This window comes from Coloeus monedula (assembly GCF_965178545.1).
Source record: "Coloeus monedula genome assembly, chromosome: 16".
In the NCBI taxonomy this organism is placed as follows: Eukaryota; Metazoa; Chordata; class Aves; order Passeriformes; family Corvidae; genus Coloeus; species Coloeus monedula.
In genome coordinates, this window is record NC_138796.1 from 13,937,322 (window position 1) to 13,964,786 (window position 27,465).

Below are 27,465 nucleotides of genomic sequence, written 5' to 3' on the forward strand. Positions count from 1 at the left end.
TGAGTCCCTCTGAAGCTGCACAAGTGTGTCTGTTGACAGATGTGCACATCCAGATGCAGTGATGGAAGATCATTGCTTTCCATAGCTCATCACTGTTTTCCCCTCCTCAAGTTGCAAGAGCTGGCCCTCTAACAGCATTGGAGTGTTCCTACGCACTAAAAAGAATTCTCTCAGACTAGCAATTCCAATATAATTAGCTTGTTTCTGGCCAAGGAGATGTCCCTGCCACAGCACTGCTTGAAACCAGAGCAGAACTGTCCACAGCTCAGTGCTGCCAATGAGCATCCCTCTGTGGAGTGAAGGATCTCACCTCCCAGTCTCAGAGCAAGACAAACCCTGAGAGCAACTCAGGGCTTGGGAGAGAAGCCATGAGTGAAGCCTCCAACTTCTTCAGGCTTCAAAAGCACTGCTTAATGTGCAGTGAGGAAGGCTTGGTGCACATTACTGAGGATCTAGATCAAAAACAACTTGTGTCCTTCCCAAGCTTACTCCTGGAAGGACATGCCAACCCTCCTTCAGTTGCACCTTAGGAAAGAACTTGGATTTAAATTCTCATTGGATGTTATGAGGGTTAATGCAGCCAATGCTGGAGCCAAGCTTTAGTAATTCCTTACTTCCCCTTAAGATTTCTGCCTTCAAACATGGGCTGTGCACAGCCTGGACAGGCACCAGCGCTCTGTGCTGTCCAAGTAACAGGGACAGGCACTCAGAGGCACCAGCACAGAAAAATGTGCCAGGCTGAGCTTTATTGCTGTGCTGGAAATAGCCCATCCCTCTGTGTGTACACACAGCACCCTGGGAAGGGCAAATACCACAGGATATTTAGGGCACCAGTTGTGCATTTATAGCACTTTGCTCTGGAGGCAGCTATGAGAGCAGAGCTGTTGGCCAGGGCACAGCCCCCCTCAGGCTGCTGCTCCTACAGCAAAGGAAAGAGGGGCTGGAGCAGTACCTGCATGAGGGTACCCAGGGAGGTCAGCTCCTTCAGGCAGCTTCACCATGGCTTTTTCCCTTTCATTGAGAGCAACAGATGTACTCACTCATCTCTGATGGTTATGGCACAAAAAGAGAGAAAATACACCACAACCTACAAGTTGTGGTGTCTCATACAACCAGCAGTAACTAAGAGGGTCTGGCATGAACATTCCTACGTGCGCACTGCAGCGTCTGCCCACAGGACCCATCTGTCTATTGTTTATTTATTGTTTAATCTGTTTATTCCTCTCTCTTGCCTCAGAGCACTCTGCACTTGTCAATTCAATCTGTAGCAGACTGGAAATTCAAACCTGATAAGGCCTGGGGATTTGCAAAAGAACCCGGGGCAGGAGCAAACTGCAAAATAAACATCACTCAGCTTCACAAAGAAATCACAGTCATTTTTTGCATCTGCAGTTCAAAAGCTTCCAAATGGGCTGTTTTACCCCACTGAGGGTACTGAGAGGGGAGCAATCATGACATCCTTTCCTCACAGATTGTCTAAGAATCTGCATCGTCACTGAACTGGTCCAAGGAGTTCCCCACAACTTCTGTCTTAAGCTATTTAATAATCATTTTGTTTTTACTTTCCTTCCTCACTGGTTTTGCAATGACTTAGCTGGTAATAAAGAAAAAAAAACACTTCAGAGTTCTCAAGTGGCCAATGTTGCCTCCCAGTCAGAGCATATTCTCTGAAGAGTTGCAGAAGACAGAGACAAATAATTCAGAGAGCAATAACTACCCACAAGCTTTGAGAGCTCTGTCAAAGTCCCTGAGCTGTTCTCTGCCACAGACAATGGAAGTATTTTCCTCCTATTACAGTTTCCCTAGGCTAGCTGACTGTATCCATCCTAGGGCAAGAACCAGCTTTTCAGGGGATTACCAACTGAATCCAGAATATGGGACAGCTGCAGTCCTTGCCCCAGGTGGTTTTCTGCTCCACAAGTATGAAAACCAGTGAAAGTTGCATTCCAGTGATGCCACTGTGTTTTGAAATCCTTAGGAAGAAAAAGTCTTCCCCCGCCCTCCCTTCTTCCCAGATGCTGCTTAGGAAGTCATTCTGCTTTTACCACGTGCAGAACCACATCGTGCCTGCTTTTGTGGTGTGCAAATTTCTAACAACAAAATGTGTGCTACTGATCCCACATCCTAATGCCTTTAGCTTAACTAACCTAAGCAGTGAGCTCTCATCACTGCCAAACACACCTTGGGACACTCACAGGCTGGTCTGTAAAAGTATTCAGGCTGGCTCTGTGTCTCTTATTTCCACGGAGTTTACAAACCATCAAATTAAGGAGAGCTGGCCTGAAAATACCAATGGACACAAAATGGCAGCATCAGTATCACTGGGTCTCTGCCTTGCCTGCTTAGAACAGTTTTTTAGGCTGTGCAGTTTTGTGTCTGCTATGTGTGCACACAGCAAAACTGGCAGGCAAACAGCGAGTCCAACTCCCTGATGCTCCTTCACACAACCAGGACTCTTTTGTTACCAAGTGTTCGTGTGCCACAAATATTAGTTTGTATTACAGATGAAATACAGGAACAAACCCCGAAGAATTTCTCCTCCAAATCCCCAGGCTAACAGGATTTGCTCAGACTCCACACCAAGCCTTCCATAATGCAGGAAGGAGAAGAAACAACGACTGCATCCTGCCCTGCTCACCTTGCAAACATGCGGAGATCTTCTGGATTCTGGGCAGCTGGGACATTCAGGATGGCTTCCCGCTCATGTTCCAACAGGCTTGCCAGGAGATTCTCCGTCATCCTCTTATTTAGGGGTGAGTCCCCACCAGGTATCAGCTCAGCACTGGAATTATCCATGCTAGGGCTTGTCAGAGTCATGTCATCACTACTGGCTATCGGGGCAAGAGAGAGACATACATTACACACAAAAGCTTTATATTCCTCAGCATAAGGATGCAAAGTTTATCAATTCAGGCTGTTTCTGTGCAGCCTTTCCAACTAATCCCTTTTCTCTGGAGAGCAGAGAAGGTGGGTCTCCAAGTGCTCCATGAATCTGCAATTAGTCATATGACAACACAGCGCTTTTCTCAATGGGAAATTCAAATGTTTCAACAAAGTCATCAATTTGTGTGGAAAACTGTACTTCTGGAGACCATAAACAGTCCATAAAAAACATTTGGAAAGAGAATTCCCAGACAGCTGTGCTGGAATACCATGAAGTGGTAACATGAAAAGCCTAACAGCACAGAAGGTGGGAGCAGACAAAGAGGCCAAGAAGCAATATCCTCTTGTGAGGGAGAGCCAGAATAAGCAGATCACAGACTGATCTGACTCACGTTCCAAGATTTCTGCCCTAATTCATTACTCCTGTAAAAGCTCAAAGTTGTACAGAGAATCTCTCCCCATATCCAAGCCCAGCAGAGTTCTGAGAAGGCTGCTCAGAACAGCACAGGCAGGACAGTTTGGTGATTTCAGCACCATATCTGACTCATCCTCTCAGAAGAATGCTTTCCTGGAATCACCCGAAGAATGGCACTGGGGAGATTAAAGAAATCAGGATACATAAACAGAAATCAGTCATTTGTGAGAACAAAGCCAACTCTGTGTCTCCTTGGGTGGCTCTAATGGTTCTACAGCCCACAGAAATCAGTGCTGCTTGAACAAGTTCTCACATTTTCTTTCTGTCCTGAAAATCAAAATCTGGGCAGTAATAGCAATGCAGCCAGAGGAACATAGGGGATACTTCTGAGTGCAGCAAGGGAGGAGGAAGATACTTTAAAAAAGAAAGAAGTACCTCTCATAAAAATCTTTTACATGACCACATGAGAATTTGGCAAATTACAAAGCATTACTTCTTTCTAAAAAGAAGTCTAATAGCCCCTAGGACTTTCACCAGTGCCTAGTTCTAAATTTACGAAAGGCTGGACCTAATTAGCAAGTACTCCAACAAGAGGAGATGTCTCATTACCAAGGCCTGATGGCCCTTGGCAGCACTAAGGGAAGCTCTAGAAGTGAGGTGAGAACAGCAGAGAAAAGCATGCTCATACTTGGAGAGCCAAAGCTGAGAGCATTGGGGGTGCTCAAACTTCGTCCCCCAACCCTGGCAGTGAAGGGCATGTCCTCATCCTGGGCTCGGAACTCTTCCTCATTTGGGGGCACCATCAGGCACACGTAGGTGTGGAGCTGGATCAGGAGCCGGTGCTGGAGCATCCATATCACCATCTGGATAAGCTGGGTCTGCAGGGGGACAAATGAGGGGTTAAACACCTGGGAAATGAGATGCAGGAGGAAAACAACACACAAAGGGTACACCTGGTGAGTAACAAGTCACATGGAGAAATGCTTCTCGACCCACACAAGAGTTTATCCCTGTTCCAATCACAAAAAGGTGACCAGGCACAAACCTTCATCACACCCAGAGCCTCTGTGGGTGCTTAGGCTGCAATGGAGCCTTTAGTGATCCACATCTTTATGCAACACTGACCAGCACAGCCTCGAAGGAACCTGCCCTGCCCCAGCTCCAAACCAGTTTGCTGGTTTCTACACAAGGGCCACTAAAATGTATATCACAGAAGGCTTAATCCCAGATGGTCAGATTGAAGCCCAGGCACCTCTAAGAGAGCCAGAGAGAGGGCAGGGTGATGGGGCAGAGCTAAAGCAACCAGGAGAGGTGGCCAGGAATAGGAGCCCTTTGCTGTCAGATGGGAAACTGCTGATTAGCCATGGGAGATGCTCTGGAGATCAGAGCCTGACAGGGCTGGGTAATACAGAAGCAGCAGGAGCAGCAGCAGGAAGCCCTGGCAAGGGTCAGCAGCCTGAGCTGCCAAGGAGTCCCCTCTCAATGCAGAGTCACTATCCCTCTTTTCACCATCTCTCTGCTATATAGGGCCAAGCTAATAAAGGCACCTGGGTTTTCAGGCAGGCAAGAGACTCAAAAGCAATGAGATGTATTAAACATGCCCAACACCTGCTGGAGACCTGCACCATGGGCAGAGCCAGGGGCAACGTTTGCAGGGTCTTGGCATGGTCTGTTTTCACAAGTCTGGGAAGAGCCTTCAAAATGTATCATTGTGTCTTGATTTCTGCATAAAAAGCCTTTTCATATCACTGCAGGCAACTCTCATAGCAAAAGGCTCAGAACACAGTCACTGACAAGGCTGTTTGGGGACTTCATAGCAACCAACACTGTTTTGGTGAGACAAACACATGCAGCATGAGCTCAGACTCAGAAGGAAGCTCACTCTGCTGCATTAATCATCAGGGTAACAGGCCAAATCGCAATAAAAGCCCCAAACCCAAGTTCATCAGCCCACATAATTTTCCTTTTTCCATAAATCTTGTAATTCTCAGTTCCTCCTCTGCTATCAAATCACAAAAGAAACCTCTTCTGTTTGCAGACAGACCCACACCCTGTCTTTTCAGGGATTACCACTTCTGGGGGCTCAGCGGATTTTAATCTTAAAACATATTATCTGGGATCGCCTTCAAACATCTCTTTTTTGGAAAAGCCATAATACATTTTACATGTTTAACAGAAAATCTACAGAAGAGGAAGGTTGGCAAAAGACACCAAAGACCTAATGCTTTGCTAACATCTGAAGGCAGCCTGGAAGAGCGAGGTTTACTCCAGTGATTACGTTGCTGAAATCCTTCATTCCAGACGCAGGTCTGGATGGAAAGATGGCTCATTAATTTTACTTACATTTCCAACCTGTTGGCACACAGTGACGTCTGATTAGCAAATGAAAGAGGTCTGCACGTTTCAGAGCACAAAACAACCCTGGAAAAATCCAAGGAGACAGGAAGACAGGCTCTACCAGACCTACAGAAGCAGTGGGTTGGGCCTGATCCAGACCAGCCTCCCCTGGTCACTCTGGTGGTTCCATGAATTATAGAAATAGCCAATTTCTTTTGCTGCAGCTCTATGTGCATGGAGAGTCTCATCCAACCCCCTCTAATCCTGCATGTGCACCATCACCTCCACACCCTCGTGGAAATACCTAGAAAGCCACCCTGAGCCAGAAACTATGGCCCAGTGGAACAAGAAGCCAGGCAGCAGAGGTGTTACAGCTTTACAGCCAAAACCTTGTGCAACCAGCCCCTGTCAAACACCTTTGTGCCGTCTCTGGGTGGGAGAGCTGGAGATCTGTGACTAATCTGAGAACTAGAGGAAACTCATCTTCCCTCCTGAAGTAAGCTTGATCACCCCTAGACCACAGAGACTGATGATCCCTGACATTTTTCTGTATTAAGACAAACTTCAGCAGGAATCTGGTACTTCTTAAAACCCAGTCCTAGAAAAAGCCCAAGTGCTGCAGCATCCTGCAGTGGCCCCTGCCCGTGATGAACTTTGGGCCACCACTGCAAGTGCCTCACACCATTCCCACTTCTTAGAACTTCTTCTTTAGACCCATTTCTTACCAAAAGAAGTGTGGAAGTGCAGAACTGTTTTCCCAGATCAGGTCTAGCAGGGGCTTTGCTAACACATGCTGCTGCCTGTCCTTCTGGACACGAGCACTGCGTTTCTCTTCACTGTCCATCTGCTCCTCCCAAGCTCCGATGGAGCTCACACAGGGCTGCAGTAGCAGAGGCTGCCCTGCACCATCAGTGCTGTGCTGGCTGGAACTGCTGCACCTCCCCCAGGGGTGCAGGGTTATCTCTGGGCCTGCTCTCAGGGCACTTCATCAGAGCTTGGCTCCTTGCTGAAGCCAAAAGGGCTGGGAGCAGCTTCCCAGGCAAGGATATACTTCATCCCAGGACTGCTTGCCTCAGTCATCCTCTGGCACAGCAGGAATCCAGAGCCAGGATTTTTTGGCTGAAACAGCAGGATTGTGATGGAAATATAAAGTGAAACATTTTCTGTTGCTTAATTTAACTACCAATTCAATTTAAATTTCATCCATATTCCTTTCATGCTTCCTGTCTGCCCGTGCTGCCTCTTTCCAGCCTTCTCTGAGGGGGTCCTGTCTGCTGCAGCAGCCACATCTGGCTTGTTCCTGCTGGCACAGAACAGCCCAGGGCCATTCCCAGAGCAGTGACAGAGTGTTGTCGAGCAAGGCACTGGTACAATGCCCTGCTTTGTGTTCACTGGCACAAGCAGAGATGCTGCACTGGCTTCCAAAACCATGGCACTGCGCATCAGCCCAGCTGGGCACTTCAGGATGGCCAGAGATCAGCCCCAAGTCTTGGAGGGACAAGATCCAGCATTCCTTATTCTCTGGGGCCATTTGTAAAACTCTTGAGAAATGTATTACATTTCCTGCAAGGATTCTTTAAGGCTGTTTTCTTTCCCAGGCCTAAAAAGTTAAGGATAACTGGGAGTAGCAACAGGTTCAGGAAAGGGAAGGGAAAACAGCAGCCTAGAAGCAGTCAATCCTAGCTTGTTTCTCACTACGTGAGGAGACAGTTAAAACACAGCTTGTTTTGCCTACTGAAGCACACAAGCCCCCTTTCTCCAACCTGGATTATCCAGTTATTTGACACAAACCCTCTTCAAGGTCTGACTTGAGAACTGAGGGCTGCCTTGGCTCAGGACGATGACACCTTCAAAGCCACTGGGGCGCAGGGATGTTTGCTGAAATGTATTACCTTTCTTTAGCATTCAAACCACGCTGTTTCATGGAAAACAGATCAGCTATTAAAACTTCTCCCTGTTTTACAGGAAACAGACTCTGAAAACTCCTACTGATGTAGGATGAAACATTTACTGTCTAATGTTGCCATTTTAATCACAAGGTGACAGCTCTGAATTCTCAGCTTCACCATTCCCTCCATTCAGGCCTAACATGACATACTCCTTTAACTTACTGTGCTAAACCCCTGATTTCATACCCAGCCCAACTGAATATAAATGCATCTTAATCCTACTTCCCTACCTCTGCCAACAAAAGCTCCCGTGGCTCCTAATGCCTTCCAGCAGAGCAGCCCCATGTGCAGCGTGGCTCCCTGAAGACACAGCTGCCCATTCAGGGTGTGCAGGCAGCTCCCCTCCCACTCCATCCCCTGACACATTTTCCTGCCTCATTTTCCATGAGCCCTGCACAAAGCTCGGCACGTTTTCTGCAGGCACAAGGCAGAGGCCTCATCTCCCTGTGCCTGACTCCCAGCAGGATGGCCCAGACTGACTAAAACAAAAGTGAAAAGTTAAACAGATTTTGTTCAGCAGCAGCTGTCCTGCTTTCCCATCTGTTTTTCTGGGGTTTTTTTTCCTGCAGTTATCCATATCCCATCAAGGGAGAATTAGAGAACCACAATAATAATGACAATGTGCATTATGATAAAGGGGATGCAGGAAGAAAATGGGATGTCTAATTCACCTAGGAACACTCCTTACAGGTGGGAAGATCCCTCCTGCTAGTCCATGTTTGTTCAAGGCAGGGCAGAGTGATGTTACAGCTTCTGAAGCAGATGAACTAGCTGAGGTCACAGTGCAGAGGAGGGGAAGCTACAAACATCATCCCTAACTCTTGGTTTGCAAAGCAACTTAGTGCAGAGTAGCTGGGTAAAGAAATTTGATGCTGGACGAAGAAATCCTTATCCTGAAAAGCAGGCCAAAGCCTTGCCCTGCACCAGCAGCAGTGCCTGGTACAGATCCTGCCAGTCAACACGTGCTGACCTGAAGACTTTGGGTCACCAAGTGCTCCTATGCTTTCCCCGGAGGTTTGGAAGGCATGTGCACCCCACTGAGCAACCCCAGAGCTCCACCCCAGGTGTGCTCTGCACTCAGAGCAAGGCTGAGCCACTCAGAGGAGGAGAGCACAGGGACACGAGCCAACAGCCACAGGCAGCAGAACAGGGACAGCTTCTTTGGGGTCAGAGTAGAGGGGATACAAACTGTTTCTTTTCCAGTGAAAACACCAAAAGGCAAGATGAGTTCCCTTCTGTCTGAGCTCCCCACCCCTTGGCTGCATCCTGGTGAGATCCAGAACAAACCCAGGCACTGCAGCAAGTCCTGGTGACATTACAAGGCACAATGGGGCTAAGAGACAACTCACTGTGGAGAAAACAGCTTCTGCTTCCCTCACCCCCCACAGCTGCACAAGCTCTGCAGAAATCACCTCCCTCTGCGCCAGCCCTGGAGCTCACTGGATCTCCCCAAGTGAATTCCACCTGCTAACCTGGCAGAAAACTTGTGCAGCTGAAACAAGTTGAATGAATGGAGTCAGGCAGGACAGGAGCCAGAGCTCTAGGAATGGGAAGAGGGAAGGGAGGAAGGCTCGTGTGTGCACACACCTGGGAGTGGGAAAGAAAAGCAGGGCCTCAGCTCAACACCACCAAGACCTCTTTAGGTCAGCTGAGCTGAGGGCACGGGCTCATCCTCACCCTGCTGCAACACTGCTGTCCCAGGAAAGCCAGGGAATCCAAGGGAAACACAGAGAAAGGGAAGCAGCAGGGGAGCACCACAGGGATACCAAAATCTTCTCAACTGACAGATACACACTGCCCAGGGTTCCACTGCAATACACTGCTCCTCATCACAGGCAAGACAAGAGATCAAGATGACACAATCAGGACTTTCAGTCTCTGGCACAGGGCACGGCTGAGAGCACTGGCAGGCCAGGCACACACCACTCACTTGACACCTCCTACCTACTTGACAGGCAGACAGTAAAAGCAGAACACAGCCATGCACTCCCAAGGCAGTCTTGTCCTTGCTCAGGTTGTTCATATGTCCTACCAGCCAAAAAATACCACAGCACACCAGGTATAAAAATGACTGTCACATTTTTTTCATCTACCCAAAGGAATAGAGGAATTCCACTCATGCAATGGTAATTGAACAAAAATAACTTTGTCCCCTTTCAAATCAAGCAATATTTTTGTATAAAAACAGGAAGGGCTCTAAGAGCTCTCCTGTTTCCTATCGTGGGCTTTATTAATGCCTTCTGTATTCTTTACCCATCCAGAAGCACATGCCAAAAACAGGGAGCCAATCCCATGCTTAAGAGAAGAATCAGATGGGATGGATGCCATGGATGCCATGAGGGCACAAGAGCTTCTGCAGAAGATCCAGCCTCTCCCACAGTACTGACCCTCCAGCACACTGACCTTCAGGAGAACAGACAGTGCCCTCAGCCTGATGAAAAGCACAAGGTAACCTTTAAAGCTAAAATACCTCACATCCCCTCCTGTGCACACAAAGAACAAAACTACACAGAAAGTCCCACCTTTGCTAATTTTTTTCAAAGGCAAAGTGAGTACATTTTGACAATATTTACAGTTCAGAGTACAACATCTTTTATCACAGCACAGCGGAACAAAAACCCACCCACATTTCATTAGATTAATTGCTGTATTGATTAGATCTCTGTTAATTACAACTGGAGCCTGACCACTTCAGGGCAGGGATTGGAGTCACGTCTCTTAAAAGATTAAAAAAACAAAAAATAATACAAGAAGTCCTACATAGGTAAATCAAAGTAGAAGAAAATGTACTGATATGAAAATACATAAAAACTCTCTTCAATCTAAACTCCCCCAAGAACTGTCACACTTTGCTTTATCAAAAAGCCACAGCTTTTCACAGCATCATCCTTCATCTTCCAATAAGGCTGAAAGGATGATGAAAGCAAGCTGTGCTGCTGACCCTTAGGACCCCAGCACAGACAGGTGAGCAGCAGAAGGAAGGTACACACTCTAAAAAAACACTTTAGCACTCCATCAGCTCTGGCAAGCATTTATTGCACCCTTCTTTCAAGGCATAACCGCAGTAGTAAGTGGCAGACTTTTATTTGTGTATTTTAAACAAAAGTAGGACGTCTGAGAACAACCAGAACTATTGAAGGAGAAGTACTGAGGCAAGTAATTAATTTTAAAAGAATTACTGAGAATGTCTCCTGAAGCTACTGCAGCTAGAATAAAATTAATGCTATGGCTTCAGCTTCAATTTTCAGGACACTTACTTGTCTGTAACTACAGTGGAGTCCTGCTCTTTCCCTGCCTCCCAAGGTGGCAGCTGACCAGTACATGCTACTGGGATTAGACCTACATCATTACTTATCTTTATCTCTGATCATCATCTCTCCCAACCTGTAATTACAACCAATTCTTCCCTCACAGCTGTGCTTGAGTGCAGAGGTGATGGCAATCTTCTCTGTATCTGAGCAGGGGCTCAATCCATGGAGCCACCAAGGCACCCAAGTCTGAAGGCCAGAAACAAACACCACAAGAAACCAGCCAAAGAACTCTGCCTATGCTTGCTTTGGCTCACTGAGCCACGTTCAGAGGTCCAGGCTCCTCCATCTGGGAACAGAAGTGTGTCAGCCAGGACACCTCACATTATTGAGCTCCTTCTTGTGTTCCACCAGTTCCCAGAAATGTCACAAGCCATGATCGATGCCTAAGCAAAACAGCTCACAAATCCCAAATCCATATTTTATTAACCCAGATCTGAATACTAAAAAGCTAATGCAGTGACACACAGACTTCTGCTCACCCCATGCTGAGTCTATTTCCTCCAACAGCCTTTAAACAATTCCAGTTTTACAGCAAAACCAAGTGTACAGACAGATTGCTTTTAAAAATAGATTGTGAACTTGAAGCAGATGGAATAAAATAAAATCGAATGTGATTGTGAGGAATCCACAAACTTGATTCACCCCTACCAATTCATGACAGTTTGCAACAGACCAAATGGAGTTTCAGTTTTCCCTACTACATCACTCCATGAAAAGAAACATTCTAGTATTTCTTTCAGGACTCTGCTTTGCCAGCACAGAGCACCCTCTCACTTTGAACATCCCCACAGCTTTTCGGCACGAGGACACGAAACAACAAATCATAAGGCTGGAAACACAGTAATTGGGAACTTGTAAATGTGAAACAGCAGGTTCCTGACCAAGTGCTCCAGAAGCAGCACCATCCCTTGTTATCAGGAGAACAAGGAGCTGTTGGACAGTGCCCAGCTCACCTCCTGCACAGGCGGTGCCAGCGGGTTCTTGAACTCGGAGAGTGACACCGGGAGGGAGAACTTGGCCAGCATCGAGGGCAGGTTGTGACCCCGGAACTGACAGGAGAAGGCATCTGCCAGGGGAGAGTAACTGCAGGAGAGAGGCAAAGGCACAGATCAGCTCTGTAGTGCTGGTCAGGTTAACTTTCATCCATTTAAGCATGGCAGAAGTGCCAATTCCCAAATGTAATACTCCTTGTGATCTAGAAAACCCCTAAGGATAGTTGATGGCATGTTGTGTCCTGCAGAAGCCAGCCAGAAGCTCATGCACTTTCACCTCAGCCTTACGTTCAGCTCCAGCCCTTTATTCAAGGTGTGGAGGGAATCCAGAGGAGAAAAATAAAAGTGATAAAAAGTCCAGACCTGTGCAGCCTCTGATGAAAGGGACAGAGCTTGGGCAGGGCTGGGCAGGACACACACACAGCCTCTGAATGTGCCAACTGCAGCTGCAGATGTGGCTGTGCCCCCTCCCCATGCTGATAAGACAAGCAATATGACTGAGCAGAAGTGAAGGATAGTCAAGCTATATATTAGGAAAACTGTCTGTCTTAGCATTTCCATCTCCAAAGGTCTTCAAGAACAGCACTGCCATATATGACACAGGCACAGTTGCTGCTGAATGACCTCAAGGTCCCTTCCAGCCCTATTTTTATACTTCCATCACCAAAGTTTTGATTTAAAACTACTTTCCTGTAACTGAGTTCCAACACAGAGTCTAAAAACATCTCAAAAACCAACAGAGGAAGGCTTAACAATCTTCAGCAAAGCAAAAATACCCACCACTGCCTCCACATCTTCCTTGCAGTGGCTCTGCCTGCTCTCCAAACGGCCACGTTGCCTTCTGGCTGTGACAAGGCACACAGTATGGAATGCCAGCACATGAAACAACACAATGGCAACTTTTGCTACTTTTGACTCATGTCAGGTGTGCCAGCTACACAGAGAGCCCTATAAACCACTCATTTAACTTAATCATAAAGTATTTTGGTTTGTAGATGTTCTCATATTGAACATCCAGTGAGCAAGAGTACTAAAAATACTGACAGCAGCTCCACAGGGTAAATATTGCTTCCAGGGCCCTCACCACCACAGAGGAATATTGATCTGCTCTGCTGCTCCTCCCTGCCCACACTGTGGGCTGTGCAAGTCCAGGCTCATGTAATGGTTTGTGTTTTGCACAGTCTCAACAAATTAATTAAGAAAGATCCCACTCTCTATCCAGTCAGGGAAGGGAAGTGCATCTGCACTCCTCAGCACTGTGCTGCAAAGCAACACACTTTCCTTCTACTTACAGGCAGACACTGGCATTTGGAGAAAGCATGTAGACATTGTTTTCACAAAGAGGATAAATAATAATTGCTTTGCCCCAGTAAACAAGATGTGCAGCAAGCTGGAAAACCTGTATTGAGAAAACAGGGAAAAATTAGGGGAGCAAAAGCAATATACAAACTCTCAGCAAGCATTCCATACAACAACAAAAAAAGTCTCGTTTGAGCTGAAATGAAAGAAAAATGTTCCATCCTTTCACCCTGCCTTCAGAATAAATTCATGGTTTAATATAACATGTGGCAGATCAAAAAGCATTTGACAAGGTTATGAATTTCCAGAGATTCGCTTCACATTTCTAAGCAACTTAGTATTTCCTGCCTCAAAGGAATTCCTTCAAACTGTATCAATACAAGTTTAGTTTCTTTTCATGCCCCCAAAAACTATTTTTGTTTATGCACAAAATGCACTGTGTTATACATGAAAAATAAAACAAAAGAATCAGCTTCTACTATGACAGAAACACAAAGGAAACCAACACTGCCTTTTTACTGCACAGAGGTATTTCAGTAATGAGCTACACAAAGTATTTTAATGTGTTAAACAAGTCAGTGGTTGCTAATGGCTCTGGAAAAGCCACATAAATAGTGTCTACAAGACATAAAATCCAGCCTGTATCATTAGATGCATTTAACCGTGCTTTTTTGTGGAGAACAAAATTACAGAAGCAGTAGGGAATTTCCAGAGTCCATCCCATGGCCAAGTAACACCACAGACCACGGCAGACAGACCTGGAATTTTATTACAAAGCAGGACCTTTCCCTTGGAACAAGAGAAGGCACAGACCTATGAACAGAAGAACATGTGCTGATGAGCTGTGTTTCCCCTGTCACACAGAGCACAGATTGTGTCCCTGGGTCTGGATCAACCCTTAGGAGCATGGAATGGCCCTTCCCTCTCTGGGATCATCTCATATAACCATCCCAAATGATCACAGTCATTCACAGGGGTCTCTCTGTGGCCTCACAACTCATGTGAGTGCCAGAGTCTCGTCCCTCCACTGGCACAAACTTCCCTTTCCAAGGGTTCATCACGTCACCTCCAGCAATTCAGATTTGAGAGCTGGGTGTCACTGGAAAGGCATTTGGAAAGAGCTGCTGGCTTGGGGAGACTGGCTCAAAATCTTTGCCCAAGCCTAAACTAGATCTTCTTCCCATGACTCTGCAAAGTCTGTGCACTAAGGGACTAAAGGAAATGGATGGCAAGGTTTGCACAGGCATTCACAAGGCTTTGGTAGATAAGATCCCGGCAGCTCCAGGGAAAGCAACGTATTTGGCCATGGCAGCTGTAAATCTTCACTTGCATTTTGAGTGCTTCATTTGCATGCAGACATCAACGTGGCAGGACCAAGACAGACCACTGTTGTGTCAGTCAAGAGTACAACTTGCTCTGGTTTTAACCACCAAACAGGAAAGCACAGAGAAGACAGAGTCACTCTCCTCAGAGGGGCACAGGGAGAGGTCCTGAGGCAACACACACAAAGGGGACATTGGGAAATTCCCTTTAGATGTGATGAAAGGTTTCACTCTGATGCTGGTCACGTGCTGGAGCAGAGAGGCTGTGGGATGCAGCCCTGGAGGTGCTCACAATTTGAAGAGAAGTTTTTCATCAGCCTGTTTTAATGGACTTGTCCTGAGCAGTGGTGGGGACTAGAGACCCCCAGGACTTGAGACTCCCATCTGAGATGGGATGCAGCTGCAGGGCTGCCCAGCACTGTCCCTGCACCCCTGCCCTTTGTTTCTCCAGCCTTTCCCCAGGCTCCAGGGCTGGTACTTTCTCCCTGCCCTCTGCTCACACCAAGGCAGCTGACATGCTCCTGCAGCACAGAAGCCCACGGGCACACAGAAGAAAACACCTCGTGATTTAAAAGGCTCTCAGCAGCCACTGACAGCTCCCCGTACCTGCAGCAATGCCAAGTCAGCATCCTGAGCCAGTTGCTGCAAATTCTTCACAGCAGAGGTAGTTTTAATTACTCTCACCAGGGCAGGAGAGCAGTCCAACGGGAGCTCATTAAGCAATGACTTCTCATCATTTAAAAGTAATAAGGCATGGTAAGGCCTGCAGAAAAATAGAATACATTTGCACAGTAAACTGCAGCTTTTCCTGAAGGCTTTGTTATTCCCACACCATGATACCTGAGGTCAATCTAATGGTAGAAAAAGAATTTCTAATATCATCCTTTTGCTCTAACTGGGTTCAAAATAAGCTTATTTTTATGACACAGCATAAGACACTCCCTATAAAAAGGGGACAGATGGTTATATGGTAACTGGATACCCCAGCGACAAGGAAAAAAGACTGCACTGTACTGGCACACAATTGAGAACTAGTCTGAAAACTGCTTGTCTGCATTACTGAAATACAGAATGGAGTAGAAGAAAGGAAGAAAGCAAGAGTTAAGTTATTTTTGCAGATCAACAAACACAGGAAATAAGGTATCACAGGACCTGGGCTCTCTTCCTTCCAAAAGCAGAATTACTTCTGGGTCAACAGATTAAAATGAACACACAATTCCTGGCTGCAAACAGTGCAGGCCACTCTTGCAGCATCCCCTCAGTACAACCATCTAGAGTTAACACCAAGGCTGTGGCTTCCCACCACCATGAATCCAGCAGCATCACAGTGCCACAGCAGCAGCTCCAGGGAGTCCTGTGTGAGTGCAGGGCCCCCCACCTCTCCAGCCCAGTCACACCATCCCTGTGTGACTGTGCCATCTCAGATGTCTGCAGCATCACCCTTGGAACTGGAGCAAGGACTGGCCACACTTGGAGGGGCAGATCTTGCTCTTACCTGATAGATTTCAGACTTCTCTCAATTGCTTCTGGGGGTATGAAGTTGGTGGCAACATAGTGGATTTTGTGAGGAAGGCAGAAACTCACTTCCAGCCAGTTGTTGATGTGTAAACGAACCACCCCTGTCGTGCAGAGACTAAAATAGGAAGGCAATAAATCCATACAGCATTTACCCTATATCACAAATGAAAACAGTGGTCCAGAGTCACCCCTGCACAGAAATCAGATCAGGACAGGAAAAGACTGAATGCACCCTGTCTGTCCCCAGGCTGGCTGAGGACCAGCTGACTCCTAACTGCAAGGGCCTCCTACACCTGGACTTACAGAGCACCATCCCCCATGGCATTTTGAGGGAGATTTGAGAGACTTCACCACTGATCTTTTGCTCCCTCTGCTCTTAACATTGCAGCAGTGTCTCAAGTTTTAAAAGTTTATTCAAGATCTACTGCGAGGCAAAGGAAAATTCCCTAGGCCAAAGCTGCAAAGGGCAAAGATGAACTGGGCTGTCTTCACCTCCAATTTCCATCCTCCTCTCCAAGGAGAAAGAAAAGAGGATGTCTGTATTGGGCAAGGGCTGTTCCAAGCAGCACATTTCCACAATAACAGCCTCCTTTGGTTCTGCTTAGGTTGTTTGTTTCCTTACTAACCTGTTCCTGCTTGTCACATGAAATCACAAACGTGCTTCTTAAATGGTTTCTTCATTCTAGGAAACCACAGGGACTAAGCTAAGCCCTTAAGCTGACTCCAGACAACAGGACTGGAATGGAAATGATGGACGTATCAGGAATAATAAAGACAATAAAGTCTGACCCTGGCACTCAGCCTGAAAGCAACAATAAGCCTCTTTTACTGAAAAAACCAGAAAAGCTGGAGATTAGAGCCAGGAACATCATTCAGGTGCTTTTACAGAAGTGTGCAAATCTAGACAGGAGGTGGAATACACCTCAGGAGGGAACTACAGTTACTTAAAATGGGTAATGTACCATAGGGAGCTAAGCCAGCACCACTTTGCAAACCCTCACAATATTCCCATTCCACGGGCAGGGAATGCTGGCCTGGGAACAACTGTGCTGGGAGAAAGCAGCAAGGCCTACCACACCTCTTCATGAGTTAGGAACACATATAAACTTGCTGATCAATATCAAGAAACAGCTAATCTTGTCTACACCAGAGAACTGAACTTCTCAAAGCCCTTCGATTTTAAACTTTCTTCCCAAACAACGTCTTTTGGCTTAAAATCAAATTTCAAAGTTTGCACTCTGAAAATTCCAGCCTGAATTTTAAATTACAAGTGTGTTGAGACTCGCAATTTGACTTTTGTGTCAATAACTCCCATGAATTTCCCCCTCTACACAAAACAGATTAGAAAACATGCCAGCAACAAGCCAGGAGCAAATACACACCTTGGAAAAGTCTTTATGTGGTGATTTAACCATTTATAACCAGCATCCAATTGCAGGTCACAGACTAACATGCTCTTTTTCAAGCTCATCTGGCTGTGCACAGAGTTTGGAGAGAGCTGAAATTTCAGCTTTAAACAAAAACATTGGGTAGCTTTGGCTGCTGGTGCAACTACTCACCAAACCACAACAGAGTGGTGAGGGAGCAAACGCGATCCCCTCCTGCCTCGTACATGATCAGACTCATTAGGGAGCATCTATCTCACTGCAGACAATGCTTTGCAAAAGATTTTGTTCTCAAATCTTGCATTGAACTCTGGAAAATGCTGATTTTTCAAGCTACAAATTGAGCAGATACCATGTGTTTTGCTCTTTTTAAGAGAAACTGAGAGGGTGAATCCAGTGTCTCTCTGGCCCCACCAACTCTCATCCGCTCAGAGGCTCCCAACCCTGAAGGAACATGCAAAGCACAAACACCTCTGGTTTAGTTCATTAAATGCTGCAGCTCCAGTAACACTGCTTATCCCACCACACAAACAACTGACACAGAAAGCTGGATTCCCTCAAAACACATCAGGGAAAAGGGCTGAAGCTGTGGTTATCCACAGCATCTCCCAGGCCAAATCCTCACAAGGGGAAACATGGCAATAAAGGAATGGGACAAGCAAGTTCAGAGACCACCTGAAAGCTCTTGGAGTTGTAAAAACAGGTTACCCAAGAGCAGCAGAGATACATGAAAGCATGAAACACTTGCAGGGATATTTTCCCTGCAGAGTTTAACACTCAGAAAAAGATTCAGTTGGTTCCTTTCATTCTTTGGTCCAAGTGCACCAAGGCAAAAGCTTTAATTACATAATTACACTCTCCACAGCATAATTTTGTCTACAGTGCACTATACAACAAGAGCCTAGAATTAAAGACAACAAGAAAACCAGATTTTCAGTTCTGATCTGGATCTTAATTTCATTCTTCTGCATTTGCATTCAACTGTACAATTTCCAGCCATCATTACAGCTTTATGCACAGGATTTCTCCTTCACCTGCCCCTCCTTGGATGGAAAATAATTTAAGTGTCTGTAATTTGACAAGGAACAAGCTACACCCTCCAGCAGCAACACTTGCAACTGCCCTTAGCCAGATGGCAGAGTTAAATAATGTCCCCAGTACAGACACAAAGATGCAGGCAATAGGATATTAAACCCTCAAAGACATTTTATTCTGTAAGAACTTAAGTTTCAACACTATTTTTTTTTAATCTCTGGTTTGATAACACCTGATGAGCAGTCCGAGGGATACATGGGGAAGGATCAGGATAATCAGATATCAGAGTTTAGAACTGAGACAGCGAGAGGCAAATAGGAAAAAGCTGTTTAATGTCTCTCCATCATAACACCCATGAGACATCTCATGATACGAGAAGGAGCAAAGTTCAGAAGAAATCGAAAGAAACACAGAAAGTAGTTAAGCCATGGACCTCCTTATCAGAGGATGCTGTGCTTGTTAAATATTTACTCTGGCTCACAGGGTTGTGGGCTAATTCCGGGAAGTGAGATCAGCTGAAAGCTGCTGAATGTACAGAAACCCCCTCCAGAGCTGCAGGAAGCTGGGGACTATTTTGTGGAATATCACTGCTCTTTTGCTCTGTTCTGCTGTGTCCTGAACTGTGAGCTACTGCTCCAAAATGAGGACCTGAAAGCTTGCCAGTATCTCACAGAACTGTAGACTTTTCCATAACTATTGGCAAAACAAAGAAATCCCACTTCATGTTTATAAAAGAGTTATGAATTTTTACATATCCACACCTCATATCATATCTATCCTGTTTATATCAGAAATGAACACATTTTTGAGTTTGGTAGAAGTGAGCTTGTAACTCTGGAGTTTGTTTTTCCTAGAGGTTGTGACTACTCAGAGCTTTGAAATTATTTTGTATTTCCTTATATCAAAGGACGTGGGCTGTCCTTTGATAAATAACTGTAGTTGGATTGTATTTTACAGTACAGCCACAGAAATCACATCTAATAATTCGTTAAGTCTCATATAATTATTCCCTGAGCTGGTGAGATGGGCTAGATATACCACTCAGTTCAAGTCCCACTATGCTAAAAATTTATAAAGGCTCTTTATGTATTAAAAAGAAGAAACAAACAATCCAAACCACCCCAAAAACCTCTCCATACTTTCACTTTTATTCCAATGCAAAGCTGAGAGAAGTTTACTAGAACCAGACAGGCAGTTAGTAAGTATCAAGCTCACATATTATCTGCAGTTGCAGATAAAACTTGGTGAAAGCTCCTTAAAAGAGACACATATTGTAACACCAGTAAGTTTTTCAGCCCTGGAGGTCCTGAAAACTTTCTTGGGCCTAAAACCCATTGCTTTCTGTTCCACACGAATGCTTCAGCCTGGGGACAAGATGAATGAAGACTCTCAATTTTCTGAATTAATCAAAAAGAAACATTCTAGTTCTCTCCATTAGAGACAAAAGGGTCCCAGGAAGTACATGCTGAAAGCCTCTAAGCTGTCAGTCTAACAGCACTCCATTTCTATAGCAGCAATAGTGTTACAGTCAGGATGTCCTGGGTACTGATCCTGCCCGAGGAAACACAGGCATCTCATTCAAAACACAAAGAACACTTTGAATGACAAAAATATTCCTACACTTGTGGTTTTGCACAAACCAACTTGCTCAGGGACACGTTGGGTCTTGCCTGAAATACCTCAGCACCATCTACAGGAAACCAAGGGCTCGACAGCACCTCTGGAGCAACCCTGGAAACTGGGCTGGAATTGCAGAAATCAGCAGGCACTTGGAAATGCTGGTTGGAGCAAATCTCAAACGGAGAGCTGGGCTCCATCTGCAATTCAAAGTGCTCTCTCCACTCCACTGGCTGTTCTCCTACAGCCAAAGGCTATGCCAGAAATTTAAAGCAGCACATTGTCACTGCATGCATCTGAAGGTTTACCCTTCCCAGCAGCACTTTCTCCTTTAAAAGCAACAGAGCAAATCTTTCCATCTTCCCTCTGAGGTCATCCACACTCCTCCACACTCTCTAGGTGGCCTAAATCCCTCTTGAAATGTGGTGTCCAAACTGGATAAAATAGTCATTACAGCGAGAGTTTTACAGCTGTGAGCAGGACTAGTTCCTATCTTACAGGCAAGACTTGCTTTATGCATTCTTGTCTAGCTGCCTTTTTTTTTTTGTAACCCCATGTCACTTATGACTAACCCTCATTTCATAGAGGACCACTCAGACTTCACTCCAAAGCTGCTGCCACACAGGAATAATCAATTCATCTTGGACTTGCAGAAGAAGATTGCATTTCTAGAACCCTTTTTCTACCTTACTAAAAAATAATTTAATATCTATGCCTGCCTGGCAAGGTGCTGCAGCTCCTCTCAGCTGATGTGACTGCAGGTATAACAAGCATATTTCCTATGCTCTCATATTAAGTATTAATGGCAAAACCGTGCAGAACACCTCCTTATCACCCAGCCAGCCAACAACACTGTCACCTCCTCTTCAAGTAAACCTTCCAATCAAGCACACAGGTACTCCAGATTTTTACCAACACCTTATTTCTTACATTTGCTTTTGACATTGTCATGCAAAAGCGTCAAAATCTAACTTGCACCACTTCTTCTCCACTCACAATGCCTAAATGAGGGAGCAATTGCCTTGTTTTACAGCTGGGGGCAGCACCAAAGTGTATTTCTCCATGGTCTGTCTATTCCTCCTTATCTCTGGGAAGGCTCACAGCAGCAGAGTACATGAGCTCGAGCTCTGTGTTGCTACAGTCACAGCTAAATGCCACAAGATGTCACTGTGTCCCTAAAATGTTTGGAAACACGATCAGGGTTTGCCCAGTCATAAATACACAGCCCTAGAGGAACAGAAAAACATGATTTGAATATTAGAATTACAGGCTGCACAAAAACTGCCTTACTTAAAGGGTTAGTACAGGTTTTGTGCAAGGTGTGTGGAACAATACACATTCCTTCAAACAAGATGGAATTCACAGCTCTTGAGCACAAAGAGCAGCTTGGTAGAAGTTTTCTGATACTCTTTGCAACCATTACATTATTTAGGCTCCCAGTGCCTTACCCTACAGGGCTCTGATCCCCTTTGTACGAGAGCAGCCACAACCCAGGGAGGATAAAGGGTTCCCTGAGGAACTCCAGTCTAATTCTCTGAATCCCTGACAAACACCCCAACCAAGGGGCACAGCGCCTTCCCCCACACATGCAGAGGTTCTGTGTCCCTTTGTCCAGGCCTTTCCCCAAGCACATCTCCTGGCTGGAGGAGCCTCTGGGCCTGAGGAGGCAGCACTGACAGGCCCAGGCTCCTGCTCAAGTTCAACACCAACTCCACACTGCTTTGAAACCTTTGCCAGAACTTCTAATCCAGTCAAGAAACAGCATGTTACACTTTCCATTCTGCTGGAAGTCTCAGCATCTCATCCAAATTTGCTGTCCAGACATGCACAAATGGAGCCAGAGCAGTTCCTGACTTGCCATCAGTGCTCCTGCAGCACTTTCCTCTTAGCTGCAGGTTTAGAGCCCTTCTCCAGTGCTGCGATACCCCTGTTATGACACTTGCCAGTTCTACAATTCACTTGTCATTAGGTGCCTCTGTGCTAAGGAAGAAAATAATAATTCTAAAAGCTCTGACAGACATCGCCAACTTTTAAGAACAAGATACCAAAGACACACCAAGGTAATGATTAGGATAGCAGTTCTGCAAGCATTTCACCTGACTGCCAGGCTTCACATTGCTCTGCCTGGTTTAAAACCCAAATCCCAATGATTAACAGCATGAGGAAGTGGATAATATCCTTAAGAACAAAGAGATTTCAGTGAGAAACAGCGTACTGTGAGCTAGGACTAAAATCCAACTTACCTGTCATATGTCTCTTTGAGATCTCTGGCCAGTTTGCACTTGGGTAGGATGTGATGAAAAGGTGACTGGGGCCCTTCTGTGGCTATGGAAAGTTTCAAAACAAGACAGCAAATAATTGATTTCAAATCAAAGAGTTTCCTCTTCCCCCACTGGGTATCAACCTGTATCTTAGGGACAGAATTTGTATCATTTGAATCTACAATTATCTTTCAAAGCTTTTACAATAACTCAAGTCACACGTTAAAATAATAATAGTGAATTATTGCCAACTTCTCCTAAACCTCAACTCAGTTAAGCACATGTAACCAAATTTGACAAATGATGATTTTAAGTGCTTTGCTTTTCCAAACGTTAGCTTTAATTTTTAATGCTCGCAGCAAGATAATGCATCACTGTCAGAGAGAGTTCACCTTAAATAGTGCATATTATTATAGTACATTTCCAAGTGCCATCTGTAAAAGTGCTCTGTAACTGTTTGCTAGCCAGGTAGCAGCATGTAAGGGTAAAGCTTCCACGGAGAAGTCTGGTGACTCAGCAGACAGCATTAAAGCATGGAAAACTTGCTCTAGGCTGGGTGAAGCAGAACACATAGGAGCTCTTCCATGGCAGCCTGACAGGAAGAGGCAAACATGATGGCTCAGTGCACAGTCTCCAGGGATTCTGCTGAACTTAACTAGCAAAGAAAGCAAAGAAACTACTTCACCTCTAAAACTCACATCTCAGCATAGGGATAGTGAACTTGGCTGAGGAAAAATGCAGGGAAAAGCTGTCAGAATGCTACAGAGCACCAAAACTTGTTCACAGTGATCCCAGGCATAGGAGAAGTAAGAAGGTACAATCAGCACCTCTCTGAAAGAGTGTTCCTGGACAGAGCCATTGCTGCTCAAAGCACTCACTCTCTGACATGGCAGACACCTCGTCCTGGATAGCCAGGATGAGCTTGGCCTCCCTGGTGAGGTACTGGCAGCGGCGCTCCTCGTGCTGCAGGACGATGGCGATCCTGCGCGACAGGTTGTGCAGGCAGTTGATCACGGACGGATCCGCGTTGGCCTGCAGGGAACACGGCAAACGAGCAGCCACTGAGCCACAGCACACAGCACTACAGTGATGATGGCTGAGAGGTCAAATGATTTTCCATTGATACCAAAAATCAGCCTCTCGACTGGAAAAAGAACAGAATTTTCTCTACCGGCAACCAAGCAGAAGCTCAGAGGTGTCCAAATGTGATTTGGATTTCTAAGCTTGTCTATGTGCATCAAAGGAACACCACACCTGGATGTGATACCCCTAGCTGCTTTGTTTTTCCAGTTGTTAAAGGGCCTTCTACTAGCAGAGAGCAAAGAACTCAACTTCACACAGTGAGACAAGAAAGTGTCAAGCTTTATCCCAATGTTCAGGTTAAACTCCCTGGCAGCACAAGGGCTGCAGGGCTCTAACATGTCCCACTCACTCCACGTTGCCACACTGGTATTTGTCCTATGTACTGACAAGGCAGTAACTAAGTAACAATTACCAGCTCGTGACCAACATTTTCATCCCAACTCTGAATTAATTTGGATTTACACTCCCAAAAAATTCACAAATACAGCTTATTACTAACATTGCATTTATGAAAGTCCCAGAAAGAAAGTGCTGGAAAAATCTATCATGTCAGTACAGCTGCCAAGGGGGGGTGAGGGGGAACTCAGCAGCTCCAGCATGAGTCAGCAGCTGCTTCATGTTTGTTAAGACATTTAAAGGAATTTAAAGTTCTGGCAAGTGAGAAACCAGCAAACCATGACTCATCAGGTTTTTTTGACTCCGCTGTTCTTGCTGAGTCACGCCACGTTGGTGGCCCTGAAGCTCAAACACAGCAGGATCAGTGCTGATTAAAACACTTGGGCCTTTGCCTGCTCTGTCTGCCCACTGCAGATGGACACTCATCTTTATCTCTGAGGGCCTCCACCCACTCCCTGCACTGCACTACTCCATCCTAGAAAAAAATTTCTACTTGCTTCTTGCCCAACACTTTCCAGAAACCTGACTGCTCCCTGTGAACTAAGAGTGTCTCATCTGGCAAATGGATTTAGTGCTGCATCACACACACAATTACATCAGTATCATCACATGGCTGAAGGGCAAAGAAAACAAGTTTTCCTAGAAACACTAGAAATTAGATTCCAGAAAAATGTGGGCTAGCCTTCACTGCACTTTACCAAGCACTTGTGAATGGAAGAGCATTGGTTTCAACACTTCTGCTGCCACATGACTCAGTGTGCATCAGTGTGTGTGCTTGCAGGTGCATCTACACACACTTCCCTGCAAGCAAAGCACAGGGCTTTAACAATTCACCAAAGCCAACACCTCTTAACATGTGAAATCTAAAATCAACTCTTCTATTGCAAATTCAGCACTTCCTGACCCAGGAGTGTCCCAAAGCACAGGAACACTGGATCCCCAGCAGAACTCCATAAACAATTTCTTGCTTGATTCAGATAATTGTCCTGTGTGAAACCTTGCTCCTCATCTGAGGACAAGCCATCCAGGCTGGGGCCATGTCCATGTCACCACTGGAAAGCCAATGGTAAGAAAGTACCTCAGCTAAAAAGAAAAAATAAAGTTCCTTTCACAAGCAAGGAGCTGGAGGTTTTTAAATCATGACATTACATCCAGTCGAGCAAAAATCAACCACTTCCATAAAGACAACTATTCCAGCTCCCTCTTCTATTTTTAAACAACCTGTGGATCACGAAAAGAAAGCCAGAGCTCAGAAATCAAATAATGCTTGAACATAATGAAATTTCTAGGGCTTTATACCATCTAATTAGCCAAGCCAGGATCCCTTAACACCAGCACCCAGTTAATAGAGGAAGCCTGAAAAAAAATTCCAAGCAGAAACTACGTATTTGGTCCAGGGTTTTGCTGAGCATTGAAACCTCTTTATTCTTCACTTGTCCTTTCTTCTCATTTAGCTGCTCAGCTGCTGCTCCCTGGCACTCTCCCTTTACAGTGACCTCACTGCTGAGAGGAGGCAGCTTTCAAACACTGTCCATTAATCATAAAACGAGCCTGGAGTGGGCCTACTGCATTCTCTCATGCATCCAAAGCACATCCCACTGTCAGATGGAATGGAGACAGTCCTTACCCTTAGTGCAAACACCACGTTGAACAGAATCATGGTGGGCATCTCTCTCTTTGGTGAGGGGTCAGTTTTGGATACCTGAAAAATAATTTTTTAAAAATCCCAGAGGCTAGTGTCAGTTGGAGCCAGTAACAAAGGGAAAGTAATAATGAAAAAAAAATTAAACAAAAAAAAAGCCTTAGTTAAATAACAAGCTGAGAAAAGAGAGCAGACAAATCAATTTATATCATCAAATATGACTTGCAAAAAATAGAACTATGATTTTTTTTTTTTTTAATTAAAGTGTCACAGTTACTCTACAACAGTGCCTTTGCTGAGCAGCTGTGAAGACTCAAACCAAAACCTTTTGGTCATGAGCATGGAAATGAGTGTCAGTTAAGACAGCACTCTTACTTAGTGTCTTTGTTATTACATTTAGGATCATTAGGGGCCTTAGGTTGAAATTCTTTAGCACAACTGTCAGAACTACTGTCAACAGAATTCCACAGATTTCTCATCTCAGGCCACACCTATTCTTTCCTTTCCTAGGATCCCTATTCCAGTTGCATCCTGTTACAAGCTGCTGCTTTTATCAGAAAAAATATGCTCTAGCAAAGCAGTACTAAAAGAAAAGGTTTGATTTTTCCCTTCCTGCAGGATTTCAAACACATTATCCAGCCCCTCGATTCTCTCTGTAGCAGAGAGCTCCATCCCTAAGGCAGATTCAATCTTTCCAGCGAGAAGAAACAGCTGGAAAGCTGAGACAAGCAAGTGGAATTTGCACAGCCAGAGCAACAGCTCCACGAGGAGCACATGCTGCCACAAGATGGAGCACAAAATGCAGAGGAGGTTCCCACCTCCCCCTGCTCAACACCCACCCCAGCCCAAGTGCAAACAGCTGGAACCTGCCAGGCCAAACAATTGTTGGTCTCTACCCAAAGTATGTGCAGCACCTGAGCCAGGGCAACCACAGAGCAGCATCTGCCCTTCCCGACAGGTTCCAAGCACCAGCAGGGAACTGCTCAGTAGTGGACCCCAAAATCTGAGTGCTTTCACCCAAGAGTCTCAAAATTTAGAAAACTAAGAGGTGATACCCAGTTGTGGGTTTTTTTTTTTTTTCCTAAAGTGAAAATTACACTCTGTTGAAAAGGCAGTGATGGGAGAGTGGTAAAGGCAGTTTACTGTGTTCATCTGTCCTGGACTGACCAGTTCCAGGACATCTTGTGAATTTCCAAGTGTAAGGACTGATCCTGTTCCTTCCTTAAAATCAAAGAAACGACCACCACTAACATCAGCTGGGATGCAGGCTAGATTTCATATCACCTCATGTCCAGAAAAAAAGAAGACGACTAAGCTGGGAAAGAAAATGCTGAAGGAATTTGAAGAATTCAGAACTCCTGCTACATAAAAGGCAATCTGGCACACAGGATTAAATATTTGTGCTCTTGTAACTCCTGAATCTCATCTGAGTAAGCATGTGCTGAGCTGTCCTATGGATCAGTTTACTGCAGCATGAACTCTGAGGAAACCCAAAGCAGAGGCTGCTGGGTTACTCCAGTCACTGCCTGAGCTCCATGGAAAAGCAGCTCCATCTGGCTTCCTCCTAACTGCAGGAGGGTCTCACATTTAGACTGATATAAACCAGCAGAGATGGCTGCCACATCCAGAAGATTCTGGACTCTAGAAGGTTCTGGGGTGCCTCCTGGGTTGATAAGACACACCCAAAAAGAAGATCCTTCAGAAGTAACAAAAAAGGTGTTTATAGCTCTTTATAACTTTGTTTATTTGCCCAGATGCAATTTTATTTAGACAAATTGAAATGAAGTGGCATTTCATGCAATTAGTATTAAACTGACTGGAAAGAATGTACAATAGTTAAGTGGTGAAAAAAATGCAAATCCAGATTTTCAACCTCATTTACAGCACATTTAGGAAGTTGGGCCTTTCAGAGATTAGTAAAATAAAGGAAAATGACCTGAGGGAGAACAGGCTGCTGCTGCCAGAGCCTTGAGGGCACCAAAAGGTCTTAATGGCCCTGACCAGCCCCAGTTGGGTTTCC

The 27,465-nt window shown here is 45.4% G+C and overlaps 1 protein-coding gene across 6 annotated transcripts in view; it reads right to left on the reverse strand.

The window, feature by feature from the left end:
- Nucleotides 1-27,465, reverse strand: part of NPRL3 (NPR3 like, GATOR1 complex subunit) — a 41,640-nt gene that overhangs the window by 3,035 nt on the left and 11,140 nt on the right. For 3 of the 6 annotated variants that reach the window (XM_082291988.1, XM_082291987.1, XM_082291992.1), the window contains 9 exons: nt 25,431-25,505; nt 23,152-23,356; nt 22,307-22,388; nt 16,004-16,141; nt 15,115-15,271; nt 13,180-13,286; nt 11,849-11,978; nt 3,987-4,176; nt 2,639-2,831 (listed from right to left, as the gene is read on the reverse strand). In XM_082291988.1, the coding sequence (XP_082148114.1) occupies nt 2,639-2,831; nt 3,987-4,176; nt 11,849-11,978; nt 13,180-13,286; nt 15,115-15,271; nt 16,004-16,141; nt 22,307-22,388; nt 23,152-23,356; nt 25,431-25,505 (1,277 nt within the window). The remainder of the gene's footprint in view (nt 1-2,638; nt 2,832-3,986; nt 4,177-11,848; nt 11,979-13,179; nt 13,287-15,114; nt 15,272-16,003; nt 16,142-22,306; nt 22,389-23,151; nt 23,357-25,430; nt 25,506-27,465) is intronic. The other 3 variants (XM_082291990.1, XM_082291989.1, XM_082291991.1) reach the window with 2 other exon arrangements.